Source organism: Ipomoea triloba, chromosome 1, assembly GCF_003576645.1.
Source record: "Ipomoea triloba cultivar NCNSP0323 chromosome 1, ASM357664v1".
Lineage (NCBI taxonomy): Eukaryota > Viridiplantae > Streptophyta > Magnoliopsida > Solanales > Convolvulaceae > Ipomoea > Ipomoea triloba.
The window spans coordinates 13,291,718-13,308,615 of NC_044916.1; the positions used below are offsets into that span (position 1 = coordinate 13,291,718).

Here is a 16,898-nt window from a genome sequence, read left to right on the forward strand (position 1 = left end):
GTAGAAATTTCTCTAATAAATTCATTGGAACACTGAAAATCAAAATTTCATGTTTACTCCCGTGATTTAGAAGTTTTTTAATTAATTTTGTATGCAAATCTAATGAAATATTTACAAAATTAACCAAAACATACAGCCACTTTAGATTTTATATATATATATATATATATATATATATATATATATATATATATATATATATAGAGAGAGAGAGAGAGAGAGAGAGGATCATATGAAAACAAGTCCTTAGGAGAAAACTAAGAACCAATATCAACCTTATATCTGGAAAAATCGGATGAACCAGATCAAATTTTTTTTAAACAAAATACGGTGGTATTTTCTTAATTATCACCAACTTTACTATGCAAACTTGAACATTAAAATCTACACTTCTCAATATTTTTCATTTTCGCACTTTTAGTATTAACATATTGCACATTTTGTATTAAAAGATTGCACTTGTAAAAATGTAAAAATGCATTGCACTTACGTTTCGATTTTAGAGTTTATGACTGTGTTTTTTGTTTTATTTTGTTTACTGATTCACTTTTTACTGCTTTGGGTCTAGCATTTACTGGTTATATTTAAAATTTAGCTTTTTATTGTTTTTTAAAAATTTATCCAGGTTTACATTTTATTTTGAAATATAGATTTGGATATTTAGTTGTTACATATTGCATATTTAAGTATTCAAGTTTGTAAAGTGAAGCTAATGATAATTATAAAAATAGCATCCAATTTTTTTTATTAAAAAAAAATTGATATGATCCGTCCAATTTTTACAAATATAAAACTAAGATTAGTTTTTAATTTTCTTCTGAGTATGTTCTCATGGAATCCTAAGTGTATATATATAAATAAAGATACGACAATAATTAAGAGAGTAAATCTTACCTAGAGTATAATTCAACGACCATATATACTATTTTCCCTATAATTAATTTGCTAATGTACGCATGCAGTGAGCTTGTTATAATTTGTTCAGTTGTATCAGAAAAGTTCTACGAATGGTTGGTGAAAAATTAAATAATAAACAGTAAACAGTACTTCTAATAAAAACTTTAATTGCTACTTGAATTTTTAACTAAAAATTGTTCAATAAATTATATAAATTAATTAATGATTGTCAGTTCTAATTTTTTTTTTTAATTTTAAATTTGGTTGGGCATCTATCCCAGAGGTGTCAGATTCTTGGCCACTTCTTCTGCTCTGCAAGACAGCAAGAGTGCTTTCTTTTTTAAATTTATTTGAAGGGAGTTCTTTTTTGTTGTTTTCTTATATTATATAGTTGTACAATATTTAATACATTAGGATTTTATATCATTTGAATTAGATCATAGTTATATTATTATAGATCAGGTCCACCTGATCTAAAAATGATAACTTTATTAATTTATTGTAAACAAATAAAATTAAAGAAAAATGCATTTTTTTTAAAAAAAATCATTCAATTGTTTCTTGCCAGTTGTTTTAGTCCTTAACTTTTTTTCGTTGCAATATACACACCGGGCCATTCAAAAAAAATTGTAGTTTTAACCCTTGAATCAACAACACTATTAAATATTATGGAATACTTAGTACACATTTATTTTAAAATTTTATTGTCCTTATTCTTTATAACTTTTTTAGTTTTGGTATTTAATCGGCAATATAGAGAATTAACAATATTCTTTCCTAAATTTTTCTCCTTCATTATGGTGCACATCCCTATTTTTTTTACACAAAACTATTAAAATCAAGTTTTTTATTTTACAAATGAAAATTTGAGACTAAAGAATAAAATAATTAAATAAGAAATATTAAAAGTATTAAAATATCTACGTACTAAGTAATATTTTAATATAATTTAATAGTTTTGTTGATCTAGAAGTTAAAACTACAACTCTTTTGAAAAGTTGGAGGTGTATATTACAACGGTAAAAGTTTGGGACTAAAATCGCTAACAAAGAAAAATTGAGAGCCTAAAATTGAATTTTCCTCTAAAATTTTAATGTATAAAAATATGTCATTTAAAAGTTTAAATGAGATCTACTTATATTATACTATTTTTTATTAGAAACATTCAATGTCTGGTAGTCATAATGAACTTTGCTTAATTCAAAATTAAATTACTTATCATCAAATCTATTTTAATGCCCTTGAGATTCTACTTGGTACAAATAAAATTAATTTAGTGGCACGATTTTAGTTGATTGATAAAAAAATTAAACTTGTAGTCAAATTTAAAAAAAATTATTTTTCAAATTCAATTTGAAAAATTTACCATAGAGTGTAAGGTTAGAATTCGCCTTTAAAGTTGTTAGACTGGTGTGATTTTAGTTATTTTAAACACAAAAATTTGTCTGATTCTGTTTCATATTAGATGTGTAATACTTTTTAATGAAGATATAATACACTTTCTTTATGAGTTCATTAAAAAAAATTAAATTTTCATTAAAAAGTATTATATGTTTCACATTCGACGATCTCACACAAGACCAACTAATCTATGAACGTTTTAGTTTGTTTAGTGTATATTGTTATTACTTATTCAAATAAGCCTATAAATACAGACATATTTATAATTTCCAATATCATCAATACAAAAAACACACGAAGTAATATTTTTTCTATTTTAATATTATATACTATTTTATTAATTTTTCTATCATATATTTTACTTTTCTGATGAGTTGTATTATTATATTAACATGTATTGCTCCGTTTACTATCATATGTTATAAGTTATTGGCAAATTATACCAAATCAAGGTCTACCTTACATTGTAGACGTTGGTTCAAAAATAACCTCTAAATTCTGTATCTGTAGTTGACACATTCTATACCTGCAATTGACAGTTTCTGTAACTATAATATTATGTGTTATTATCAAGTTATTTGTCTATATATACAGAAATTGTTAACTATAGATACATAATGTGTTAATTGAAAGTAAGAATTGTGAATCTTGGTTATAACAATTGAAAGTTATTATGGTCCACACTGTCATCTTGGTTCAATATTTATAATATAATTGATAAAGTTTAATTGTAGACATGGAAACTGAAATGTTGGCTAAAAGTAGATAGGTACTATATATGAAAAAGAAGGATTAACAATCAAACTAGGGACGTTCAAAAAAAAAAACAATCAAACTAGGTTGGACCTACCATCCCATATTTATCGCTTACTTTATTATAATTCTATTAACTATTAATATCTTCTTAGTTACTAATCTCAAACTGCTGCAATTTCCGACAAAAACGTGACGTGTAAGAAAATGATAGAAAGTGATGAATAAGATGGTTGAGAAAAAGTGCCCAAAATGGATTGAACAAAGAAAATGATTGAGAGGGACAAACCCTATACATCAAAATAAATTATCAATTTTACAATTTATTTTTATAATTATTGTATTGATATATTTTCCCAAAAAAAAAATATTAGGATCAAGCTCACCTTCAAACTCGTGACCTGACTCTGATACTATTTGTTAGGATGAAATGTTTATATCATTACATTAAAAGTCATAGCTTACAGCAAATGCGCAACTTTATTTCCTTATAGACTGTAACATTTTCGAAAGGTAAGGTGTTAGACTTGACCCTTTACCGGCCTCTACGCAACAATCCCCTAACCACCAATTGATGGACTTGATCATTCACTGACCTCTGCCCAAAAAAAAAAAATGCAACACACCATTTAAATTCCATTGTTTAAATGGAATTGATCATTCACTGACCTCTGCCAAAAAAAAAAAAAATGCAACGCACCATTTAAATTCCATTTTTATTGAGGGACGTAAGAAATCATTAGAGAGGTAAGGTGCTAGACTTGACCCTTTACCGGCCTCTACGCAACAATTCCCTAACCACCAATTTATGGACTTGATCATTCACTGACCTATGCCAAAAAAAAAAAAAAAAATGCAACACACCATTTAAATTCCATTGTTTATGGACTTGATCATTCACTGACCTCTGCCAAAAAATTAAAAAAAAAAATGCAACACACCATTTAAATTCCATTTTTATTGAGGGACGTAGGAAATCATTAGCAACCATTGTTTGAAGGTGTGTATGGAATAAATCTCGCCTTATGACATTAGCTAGCAAAGGATTACAAGGAAGTAACCCAGCCTAGTTTACTCATAGTAGCTGACCAGCTCAAATCAAGAAGGACAATAAACAACAAATTTAGTTAGTGCATCATGCTATATATATGAAGGGATTTTTCAATAATCACTCTCTTTCACTGCGTATCTCGTTATATTTGATCTGAGTTTGTAAGGTGAGTAGCGCGTATATGAAGTGTGAATCACTCAATTCAATGTACCCTTCTCGAATGAAATTCTTATATATATATATTTTGATTAACCATACCATATGCCAAAGGTTATGGAGCAAGCTAGCTGCAGTCTAACCAAATAAAAATGGACAGACTTCAATTCCCCATTATATTACCACTTGCCAATTCTCAACACCTAACTCAACAAGCTAAGGTTCTACATACCATTGGTAATGTTTCCTGCTTTTTCCATACTGATGAAAAAGTCACTAATAACTTAATAAGCTACCATTCCTCATATATTTCTTCCCCTAAACCCGGTATGATGGAATATAATACATTTGGTTTGAACTCATCTCGCGAAAAATGTATAATATTTTTTAATTGAAATGTAATATTTTTCTATAAACTCATAAATAGTAATGCATTTTAAGTAAAAAAACAAATTTAATTATATGTTTATGAGATATATAGTCGCACATGTACAAGACTTTAATTTATGACAAAGCTCGTAGTTGCAACTCGAATGGGTGCTCTGTGTGAAACTCACATTGTGACCCAAGTCGGCAAATGAACAAAATGAGATAAACCAGTCTAGGTTGTACATAATTGACTGACTCAAATAAAAAAGACCAATATGTAATTTTCATGGGGAGTTGAACTTTGAACATTGTAGACACGTATAAAACTCATTTTTTTAGGCTAAAGTGTCATTCTGCACCATGAACTATATTGGATTATTCATGCCGCATCTTGAACTTTTATAACGTCTATTTCGATACACAAACCATTAATTTTTTTTTTCATTTAGCATCTTTTACAGGTTACCAGGTTACTATGATGACATGGCACAGGTAATTAGCTTATGTAGATCTTTTTAAGTCAACCCAAAATTTTTAAGTAAACCTCAAAAATCAACGCCTCACGCTGCCCCTCCCCTATACCTTCAGCCGGACCAGTGCTCACTAGACCAAATCACCACGGCCCCTCCACAATCCACTGCTCCTCCCCTCCCTTGCGGCAGCGTTCGCCGAGCCCATCGACGACCTGCCTAGGGGTGACCGCGATTCGCTCCGGTTCACGGTTCCAAGGTTACACAAATCATAACCGGAATCTTATATAAAGGTTCCGGTTCCGGTTCAACATGAATTTTTTTTTAATATATATAGTTATATATAATATGTTTTGTTATTATAAAAAATTTATTATAAATTTTTATTATTATTATTTTGGCTACTGCCTACTGGCAGTAGCTAAATATAATTTTCTTTTTTTATATATATATTTAACTACTGCTAGTAGCTAAATGCCTAAATATAAATTTTTTTAATTTTACAGTTTTGGTACCGGTTGTTTGGCTGGAGAAGATTTAGAAGAAAATAAAAAAAAATCAAAAACAAAAAAAAAAGAAGAAGAAGAAAACAAAAAAAAAAAAAAAGTCCAAGTCAGCATAGATTACCTATAACTTGTAGGTAACCTGTAAAAATTGCTAGATGAAAAAAAATTAATGGTTTGTGTATCGAAATAGACCTTATGAAAGTTCAATGTGCGGCATGAATAATCCAATATAGTTCATGGTGCAGGATAACACTTTAGCCTTTTTTTTTATGATTGCTCACAAATTTTCCAAATTCACAATTACATCATTTTAACTATAACAAGCTTTTTTTCTTCTTTTTTTTTTTCTTCTTTTTTGTATTAATTCTTTTAAGGTTTGAATTTTTAGAAGTATTTGCTATTTTTTTTGTAATTAAAAATATTTGTTATCGCCAACTACCATGTAGTGTGATGACATCTCAATTATCTGAAAATGTTTGAGAAAGTATAGAACAAATACTTCTCATATATATATATATATATATATATATATATATATATATATATATATATATATATGTTATTAAGTGTAAAATATTCTCTGAGTAATTAAGTTGTATTATTGCAATTATTTTTGAATGACAACAAAAATTTGAGATGAAATTTAAACCACTTTGTTGAAAACATGACATTTGATTGATATATAAAGAAAATGATAAACAAGTTTTGGGAGATTTCGTGTCAAGTGGAATGCCATAATGAATGGGACTTATCGTTGTTGTCAGTGGGTTATTATCTTCGGGACCACTTTTAACAAAAATGCTTGAAAAGTTGCTATACGGGATGCAAATTTATTCCTTAAATTATATTTGTTATGATCATTTTTTAACTCTTAATTAAGTAGGAAGTCCAATTTTAACTCAATGACGATTATTTCTGTCACCGATATGTTAGTTAATAAAGTGACTAAATTGATCATTAACTCCTAAGTTAAGCGGGAAGTGACAATTTTTTCTTTTAAGCAGGGCCGTATCTGAGCATGTCTAACATGTGCGGCCGCACAGGGCCCCCAATTTTATAGTATACAAAAATTTAGGCTAAATGCATGAAGATTGGACCAATTTGTGACAAGATGAAATTGAATCCAATTGACAATTGTTTTAAAAACCCTATATATATATATATATATATATATATATATATATTGCCAATTCCAATGTATATATATTTCCTAATCCAAAAAGATTGCCAATTCCAATGTATATATATTTCCTAATCCAAAAAGATTGCCAATTCCGTTGCGCAATTATATTTCATAAATCATAATCTCACATCTCAATTAGACAATTAGCAAATTCTAAATTCCCAACCCTATAAAATACAGCAATACCATAACGAAATTCGACAATTCAACAATTTCCAATTCACAATTCGGTAATTTCGTAGATCGCAAACCGCAATTCAACTAATTCTTCAATTCTTCTTGAAACAGATGAGTTGTTTTCCAAATGCTACTATTGCATACAAAATATTATTGACTATCCCGATTACTATTACCTCTAAAGAAAGTAGTTTTTCAAAGTTGAAATTGTTAAAATCTTACTTACGATCAAGTTTGTTGCAAGAGAGACTCAATGAATTAATTTTAATCTCCATTGAAAATGAGCTTTTGGAAGACGTTGATATCAAAAGTTTGATTGATGATTTTGCGTCTAAATGTGCACGATGCATGTCACTTTTTAAATAAAATTCTATATGTATTTTTTATACAATATTTATATTTTGATACAACTTTTTGAATAATTATTATTTATATATAGAAATTACTCGAAAAAGGACCAACATTAAGATATGGTACAGGGCCCCAATTTTTATTGGAACGGCCCTGCTTTTAAGACTATTTCTATCACTAATATGTCACTTAATAAAGTGACTAATTTGATCCTTCACTCCATCCTAAGTTAAGCAGGTAGTAACAATTTTAACTCTTTGGGACTATTTTTGTCACTGATATCAGGGACGGAGCTAGTATGGGGGCAGTGAGAGCAGTTGTGTCCCTCCCCCATCCCACCTCACCCTTTATATATATAAAGGGACCCTTGTATGTGTGTGTCTGTGTGTATATGTGTGTGTATAGATATAAGTAAATAATATAGATATAAATTAGTCAAAGATTAAATAACTTAGATTGTAAAGTATGTATGTGTTGTAGTAGAAGTCAAGATGTTAACTTTCACTACTTAATTAATTTTTTCTTACTAAATATCTCATTTGTTAATTTTTTTTTCTTTCAAAATATCTCATTTGTTTTAATCTTAATTAAGTGACTAATTTAATACTTTAGAACCACTTTATGCATAACTTAGGGCTAAAAATATTCATGCATATAGCTAATTTACTAAGGATGTGTTTGGTTGGTGGTTTAGGCATAAGGTATGGGTATCAAAGTGATTGTAATTGTTTAGTTGATAGGCTTTTAGGATACTACTATGGGTTTGGAATATCCATTAATTGGAAAACCGATACCCTAATGAAATAAGGGTTTCATTCCCATTCCTCCTTTCTTCACCAACTATTAATAATCATTCTCATTCCACCTACTACCAAACATGCAAAATACTTTCACTAAAACCTATTATCCCTACTAAGTATTTGATACTCATACTGATTCTGATTTCCATGTGCGAAGCAAACTCACCCTAAGTTTGTTTTGTACCGCATATATAACTGAATGTAACCATGCAATTTTTTCAAAATACTTTAATAATGTTTTCTCGCACCTCACTACTACATTTGGGCATTTACCTACCTCACTAAAATGTGAACTTTGCCAGTTAGGAAATTTAATTTTTTTCTTCAATTCCTGTTTGTTATATCAATTACAAGTAAAGGACAAGGTTGAGCAAACCAAACTTTTTCCACAACACTTCATTTTTATTTTAGTTCCTCAACAACAACAATATTTTTATATTTAGTTCTCAAGATTTGTTTCATTTTTAATCTTTGATTTTTTTTTTTAAAAAAAAATCTTTTTAATTCAAAATAACAAAATGTTCTCGACATGTTTATTATAATGAAAATTTAAAATGCAACAAATCAATACTATAAATCAAAAGTGAATAAGACTCTTATTCAATATTCACTTTAGTTGAATGACTAAAATATTGTACTTTGATTTAACAAGTCTCACAAATAGAGACTAGAAAAAGGTATGTTAGAAGCAACTTCACACCTTAACTTTGAATTCATCATTTATATATGAGTTAATATCCAATTTAATCATCTCGACTACAGTAATTTTTTTTTTTGATTTAGTACTAAACGACTTTTTATACTTAATTAGGTCATCAATTTTGACAATTTTACTCGGTTAAGTCATCTGTTAAGATATTTTGGTAATTTCATCTCTATTAATATCCAATTTAATCCTCGATTATAGTAATTTTACCCAAGTTAGTCTTCAACTATAATGGTTTTATTCAAGTTAGTCCTCGACTATAATAAATTTTCTCGATTTAATTCTTAATTCTAATAGCCAATGTCTCAATTGGGTAAAACCATTAAAGCCGATGACCTAACTAAGCACAAAAACTCATTTATGACTAAATTGAAAAAAATAACTATAGTTGATGACTAAATTTGATATTAACTCATTTATATATTTCGTATTTGTGAAATTTATTTATTATATTCATCCGATCGACGTAAAATAAATCTCAAATATGTAATTTGTTTAGTTAAATTATAATACTTTTTATACGTCAACAAATATAACATTTTTTACTAGAAAATATTCTTCATTCCTTAAAATAATAGGGAGTATTAGTTAAAATGTAATAAGACTAAAAAACAAGTATCATATTTTTATTAAAAAAATATTATCAATTTCATGTGAGATAGTCTAATAAAAGACCAACAGTAAAAGCAAAAACAATAACAATAATAATATTAAAAAAAAAAAAAAAGAGAAGAAAAATCATTACTATTTCACAACTAACACATTTATTGTGAGTGGGTAAATTGTGGAGGGTACCAGCACAAGAAATTCAAACTCAAAATCTTCATTGAATTCTAGATTTTACACATACATTCATATATACACACAAAATTACAAATGGATCGAGTGTTGTTGTAAAGTAGGGCTTTGATGATACATACTAAAATTGCTGTCTTCATTGTGACACTCCAATAAGGAACCAAATTAAATACAGCTGACACCGTGGGGTTGGGGGGTGGTCCTTCTGGACAGTGGACACACACACATATATATATATACCCCCAGTAGTATGTGGCTGTGCATTTCCTGAATTCAAATTTCAAATCCTGCATTCATCAAGACACAGCTTCAAAATATAAATGACTCAAACGGTTAGGTTGGGTTTCACAATTCATTTTGAGTTGCATAACGGCAAAGAAAACTTACCCGTACTAGTTTCTGCTTGGCGGTGTAGAAGGCAGATGAGAGAAAATTTTCGGTATTGAACACTGGCAAGATGAAAGGATACTACTGTGAAGATATATAGGAATGAAGGCGCCATTCTATAAGAAAATCAAACGCCCTGAAAATGAGCCACATCTGCAGACAGACAATTCTGACAACACCAATACTGAATTAACTGTCGTTTGGAGAGTACTTGAAAACCATAATACAAAATGCACAATTGAAACTGTAATACTATTTCTATGGTGAAATAGTACTATGTGCCTGCCACCTGTAACATGTTTTTAATAGTAACCAGCATATTGCAACTAATTTGAATATAACTGGTTCGGGTTTTCATCTCCTACCTGGCTTACCTATAGTGGTATTTCCCTTTTAGTACACAACTACGCAATTTGGACCAATTTGGTCCTCCGATTATTGATAATTGCACAGAATATCACTCCAGTCGGGACTAAAACTGGAATTAGTTCACTAGTGTATGCTAAGATTGCAGTTTGACCAAGAAAGATACAGAACTACCTCTGAAAGCTAGACCACCTAGTACTCTGTTAAGAATACTGAACAGACAAAAAATTTCAAATACCCTGCAAGCTCATAAAATTAATACCAACCTATAAAGCTTTTATTTTCATTCTGTGAAATATTTAGAACATACTGACTACTTCAATATTTGTTTATAACAAGTCACTGAATATACACCAACACATTTTGTTTATACCTTTAAATGCCGTGCTTCTAGTCTTGCAGCAACAAAAAGCCTCTCTTTCCTAGAAAAAATTATCAGGGGCCTAACGAATCTTCTGCATCAGGCACATCTTTTGTTGATGCATCTTGCAACCATTTTGCATAATATGCCTCTCAAACCCAAAACCAATTGTTTGGTTGGGGAGTGGAAAATATGAGAGCATTTCAGTAATTCAGTCTATTCAATTCTAAGTGTTAATTTCTTTTTTGGCCTTAGATTTACATGTCACTCCACTGCTGTGGAGGCGCAGATTGCAATTGAAGAAGACAGGGGTCTCTAGCTGTGAATTAGGGATTTTTTTTCAAATAAAAATAAAAATATAGCGGGTTAACCGAATTGGTATAAAAAAGACTGAAATGCCCTCGTATTTAACGTCATTTAAATAGGTTTGTTGACGGAGGACCAAAAATGGTCATGCCACAATAATACTAATAGGGGATGTTCAGAAAAAAAATGTGGAATGACACCTACAAATCTATGACCAAAAATGGAATTAACTCTTATATAAAGATATCCGCAGCTTTAGTTAGGGGAAAAGGAAGGGAAACTCGAATATAAAAATGCAATATCAAATAAGTTATTCTAGTGTGCCTTTTGTCATCTCCATTATAAGTTATGTTTCCAAGTATAAGCCAATGACAAGTCAAATCAGTGCAGAAAACAGTTGAGAGTGACAAGCAAGGTCAATGAGTGAAGGCATGGGCTACTTTTGGGAGGAAACTGGGAGAAACTTACATGCAGAGTTAGATTAAAATGTTAGGGAAGTCCTGAGAGTAGAATTTTTGGATGGAAAAGAGTATCTACAGTCAGAATAGGACAGAATAGAAGGAAAACAAACCAACTTTATCCCTGGCAATTTCAATCCCCCAACCAAAGAAGCCTAAACAGTAAAGTTCAACCTCATGATATCATTGAAGAGCAAAATCAATAAGTTGCTCCCTCTACACTTGATATAAATCATATAATCCGAAGTTATATTTGCAAGTATATATGGAAATGATACCTAATAAAGAGTGCAGAAAACATTTTAAATTTTAAATAAGCAAGGTCTATGAATGTTGATGTTGACTACTTCAATCCACTTATGTGCTAAAGGTCACAAAATAGAACCCCAGCATTCCTCAAGTATCTATCTATCTATTATCTATAGTACTAATGAAGAAAATGTTAAATATAAAAAGGAACATGAATGTATGTGTGTGTATCTCAACCATACAGTACAAATACTAAGGAAGTCTTCATTAGTTGGAAATCTTTCCAGAAAAACGGAAAATAGAAAACATTTTTCCAAGTAAGAAAGTTGGAAAACTACTTAAGGTGCTCAGTTTTTGGTGCACAGAATTAGCACACACTGCTAAAACACAATTCAGTAAGTCATTTAGGTTGGAAAAACAAATGGAGGGTAGAAAGAGCGAAAGGAAAATTCTTAAGCCTTTCATATCTAAATGCAACAAATAACTGAAATGAATAACGTGGGTGCCTAATTTAACAGTACTGCTTTCTTCCACTCCAATAACGGGGAAAGAAAGGATGAGATAAACTCATAAACCCAGCTGTCTTTATTGCTATATTGCCAGCAAACAGTGTCAGAAATGAGAAAGATTGGAAATGTATGTTCTGATATATTTAAGGAACAGTGTGACTGCCACATTATACATACTTGAGACTTGAGAGTTAAATTTGGATTTTTCTCAAAATTTTCATAAGCATGATGCAGGTCCCTAATTTTTTCAGAATGGATTGACAATTTGACAGGTCAACATAGTCTTCAATTCTTAGTGTCCTTCATGAGCTAGATTACAAAACTTCAACCAATAAAGGAAGATTCCATAATTGATTAACCATTAGAAGTTCGGGTAGAATAAGAGTCAAATAAGCACTCAAACTATACAATAACCGTACTTGCTCAAAAAGCTAAGGGAAAAGAGTCAAATAAGCCCTCAAACTATACAAGATTACGTAATTGAACCTATGAACTCAAAAAGGCCTCAAATAAGCACCCAAACTTGCCAAACGAAAGTGAAATTCGCACTTTTAGTAGGTAACCTATTGACTAAACCAGTAAAAGCTGAGATTGAGTCTATGTGAAATTTTATTTTATGACATGGCGTTGAGATGGACAACCCAATGTCCAAATGGGGATTTAAATCCAAAAGTATTTTAATACAGATTCAAAACTCATAATTATGAAATTAAATTTATACTCCTGAATGACTAATTGAACTTTTGTTTTTGGCATGCTGCACTGGTATCCGCATCAAGAAACAGATTGTATTAGTCTGATAGTCTCTAAGCAACAAATATGTATATCCTTAATCTAAAGGGATCATACACCAATTTTAAACTGTGGCAAAGATAAATAATAGATAAATTAGATATTTCTGTAGCACTTACAAGTGAGGAACTGTATTGCTTGGAATAAAGTAGACTACTTATCATAATGAACAAATAAGCTATTTAACATACCTTTTTAAATAAACAAGACTTCAGTTTGGTCAATTCCCTGCACCTTGTTGATTTCACTTCCTTTAGCAACCATATTACTTGTGGCTCAGGCTGCATGGAACTCTAACACTGAAGCACAGTAATGTTCGGGGAACACCTTGCAAAAAAGAACTTTACTGGTTAAGGCTGCATGAAATTTTCCAAAATCATAACCTAAAGTCCATACTTTAAACCATGTTTATGTCTACTAATAAAAAATAAAATAAAATCCAAATTGCACTGCTTAGCAGCCAATATGCATATCAGTTTCTTTAACTAGATTTAAGGATTGGTGCCATTCCTGTGTGCAAGATGATAACATAATTATCTACAAGATCAACAAGTTGTCATTTCTTTCATAAAGAGTATGTAAGCAGCGAGAACTATTATTGCAAAGATGAGAAAAGAAAAAAATAAGTCTAAGAGCAAAACTGATCATAGCCAATCTATTTAAAGTCCCTCCATAAAAATAAAGATAAGATATTCCCCACAAGAAGTTCTATTTTCCTTTCTTTTATCTCAGTAATGTTTCAACTTTCAACCCAAAGAAATTCCCTCAATACCAGTGACTCACATGCAAACTCCAAATATTATCTAGTGGCTATATTTATTCAAAACCTTCTCAACACTTCAGGTTCCACCACCAAATATATCCACAGGCTTTTAATGCTATTTGTGTACATAACTTGAATATAATCACCTAAAAATTCTTTAAAAATAAAATTTATAAATACAGCTTAAAAATTTACTACAATAAGCCTTAGTGATCCCAACTCTTTCATCAACTATGTCCAACCCAACCCCATTAACCACTTGAGATTAAAATATACAATAGTGAATCAGTGATCCATCCAAGTCTTATCTTAATAGATAGAAAGATAAAGTTTCAACTGCAAAGAACTTTCCTAGTGCCCACCTCAATAAGACAGAATTCTAAGTCATCCATGACATCTAAACCACCTACTTATTCAATTTACCAGCATCCTCTGAATATATTCCCAACTACCTCGTAAATAAGATGATTTTAAGCATGATAATACAAGCCAGGCATACATATTATCATATGTTTTGTTAGCCCCTAGAGTCCTTGGAATAAACCACCATTAATCCCACAGGGTTGAATGCTGCTTTGGCCTTTGAGGAATCAACAAACTTCTAAAATAGAAGGCTCACATAGCATCTCTTCTCAAATTACATAAAGCAAAAAAAGTAAAAGCCCCTTCAAAGACATATATTCTTTTAGAGTGTCATAAAGTAGAAAATGTACAATGAGCTCACCCCTCTCTTAGAACTCAGCATTAATTTATTCGTTAGATGCCAAAATTGTGATTTTTAATTGAAGGAACTATTTCAACAGGTTTTAAATGAATAAACTAAATTTAAACTAAGTTCAACAGGATTTAAAATAAAGGAAATCAAGAAAGACTTAAAAATCAGGTTTTAAATCAGGAAATACTTAAGAGTTAGAGTTCACATTGCATAAACTAAATTTAGAAGGTACTGAATCCTACATCTATAAATAAAGGAAATCAAGAAAGATCTAAGTTCGGCAGGATTTGCTACTTCTGAAAATATTAAAATAAATGAAATCTAGAATGAGTATTAGACAAGATGAAATGTATGTTGAATATGAAATGTATTGGCTGGAAGTTACTAAAATTAATCATCAAATTTGGTCCTTAGAAATTACCTGGAAAATTTAAGTTGTGGCTTAGAAATTACCTCCAATATTTAAGTTCTGGCCCAAGATTTTAACAAGTACTATGACATTGGAGTATTTTTAAACTTCTGCAACTTTGTGTCATAGTTTTGATCACCTTCCTCTAGAGTCCTTGATTTGGTTGGAATTTGCAGGTTCGGTAACCATTACATGTTTGTTCTTTATTCACAAACATGAAAGACCAATCAAGGGCAGAAGAAGAACAATTAAACTAGTTCCTTTTATCCTTTTAATACAAAGGAAATGGTTTTACAGATTATCAGGGAAATTTGAACCGGAGACTCTACATCTACAGAGTCTGCGGCAAGAGGACCTCTAACCCATAGAGTACGCCAGCATATTTCTCAGTAAGTGCCTCATTGTTGTCAAAGTAGAGCTTTCGGATCTTCTGAAAAGAATGCCAAGTGAGTAAACTATCAGACCCAGCCTGGTGGCGCTTCCCGACCGCACGGTTAACCTCAAGGGAGCAGGCCACTCGGTCCAGCCCACCATAAAGGCTCTTGCAGAATTTCATCAAATGCTTCACGTCATACACCCTCTTCCCAAAGAAGAGCCCAAGCAATCCCAGGAATTGCCGGAGCTCCCCTGGCAGGTTTCGGCCCGTTAAGGCCTTGATCAGATATCCAAAGTCATAGCCGCTGTGGAAGGTGATGTAGGTGACGGCCTCATTGCACACCAAACCAGATGACATCATCAGCTCCGCAAAGTGGGCGGTATGCGCGCCAAAAGCCCGAGTCCGGTCGAAATCAATGCCCTGATGGCGTAGGAGCTCTATGGATCCCGGAGCGTGATCATCGCGCACCACATCAAAGTCACAGAAGTTAAACTCCCAAATGAAGCGGAAGTGGGAGCCTAGGTCAGGCAGGTTCCCAGCGGCATCAGTAAGAGTGATCCCCACCTGGATAAGCTTCAGCGCGTCAACATTAGACTTGAGATACACGTAATGCTCGTCCGGCTTCCAGTCCCGGAGGTCATGGCGGAAAACCACTCCGGGAAACTCCGTGTCCATCGAAACGAACGGATAACGGTCGAGGATGCGGCGAATCAAGGCGAATTCCGCCTCGAGATTTGCCGACCACACTGAGCGGATCCGAATCGGCTTCTTGGAAGCTTCGGGCGGAGGAGGAGGTGGAGCAGGCGGTGGATAATTAGCCATGGAGGATTGGAGTGATCTATGGTGATGATGATGATGAACTGCTCTGACAGTGATGGGCCGGCCGGGTTCGATTAGGGCTGGAAAGCCGCGTATTTATACATGGAGTTTATTATGCGATATGTATGCGTGTATATATATAAATATAAAATTGTTTATCTAATACTTAACGTGGAAGTTTTAACTGTTTTATATGCAATTTTCTTTTTTAAATTATCCGATAATCACATTAGATTGTGATTAATTATCGCCTCATTATCCACTTTCATACTCACAACTTTTACCAAATAACCGTATCCTTTCTTTATTCCTAAACGCGTTGCTTAATTATACGGAGTATAATTTTAATCAACAATAATGTTTCACCGCATCTAACAATAACTGTTAAATGAAGGTTCATTTATGTCAATTTTTTTTTGTTATTTGGGTTTATACATTACGTTAGAAGAGTTGTACTATATAATATTTTGATCAAAAATATCTTTACCATTATGATTTCCATTATCTTTTATAACTATTGTTACCATGCATATGCATTCACCATATATTTTATTAGGAAAAAGTGTCAAATAGACCACTAAACTTGTCGCTTTTGTGCAATTGGGCCATTGAACTTAAAAAGTATGCAATTCAACCATCAAACAAGTAAAATTTGTGCAATTGGACCATTTTTACAAAAAAATTTAATTCAATTTGAGTTAAAAACATTTCAATATTGGCTCCCAACTAGTATGGTAGAAGAAAATGCCACTCTTAATACATATATGTTA

The 16,898-nt window shown here is 31.4% G+C and overlaps 1 protein-coding gene across 3 annotated transcripts; it reads right to left on the reverse strand.

Moving 5' to 3' along the window:
• Positions 1–9,567: 9,567 nt before the first annotated feature.
• Positions 9,568–16,215, reverse strand: LOC116018164 (probable CCR4-associated factor 1 homolog 11). Of its 3 annotated transcripts, XM_031258606.1 has the most exons (4): positions 14,978–16,215; positions 13,238–13,373; positions 10,006–10,174; positions 9,568–9,905 (listed from the first exon to the last, which is right to left on the reverse strand). In XM_031258606.1, the coding sequence occupies exon 1, from the start codon at positions 16,129–16,131 to the stop codon at positions 15,265–15,267; it is 867 nt and encodes a 288-aa protein (XP_031114466.1). In that variant the 5' UTR covers positions 16,132–16,215; the 3' UTR covers positions 9,568–9,905; positions 10,006–10,174; positions 13,238–13,373; positions 14,978–15,264. The 3 variants fall into 3 exon arrangements, with proteins under 3 accessions (XP_031114466.1, XP_031114467.1, XP_031114465.1); XM_031258607.1 differs by having other exon boundaries at positions 9,625–9,905; positions 10,006–10,067; positions 13,238–16,215; XM_031258605.1 differs by having other exon boundaries at positions 9,625–9,905; positions 13,238–16,215.
• Between the last annotated feature and the right edge of the window lie 683 nt (positions 16,216–16,898).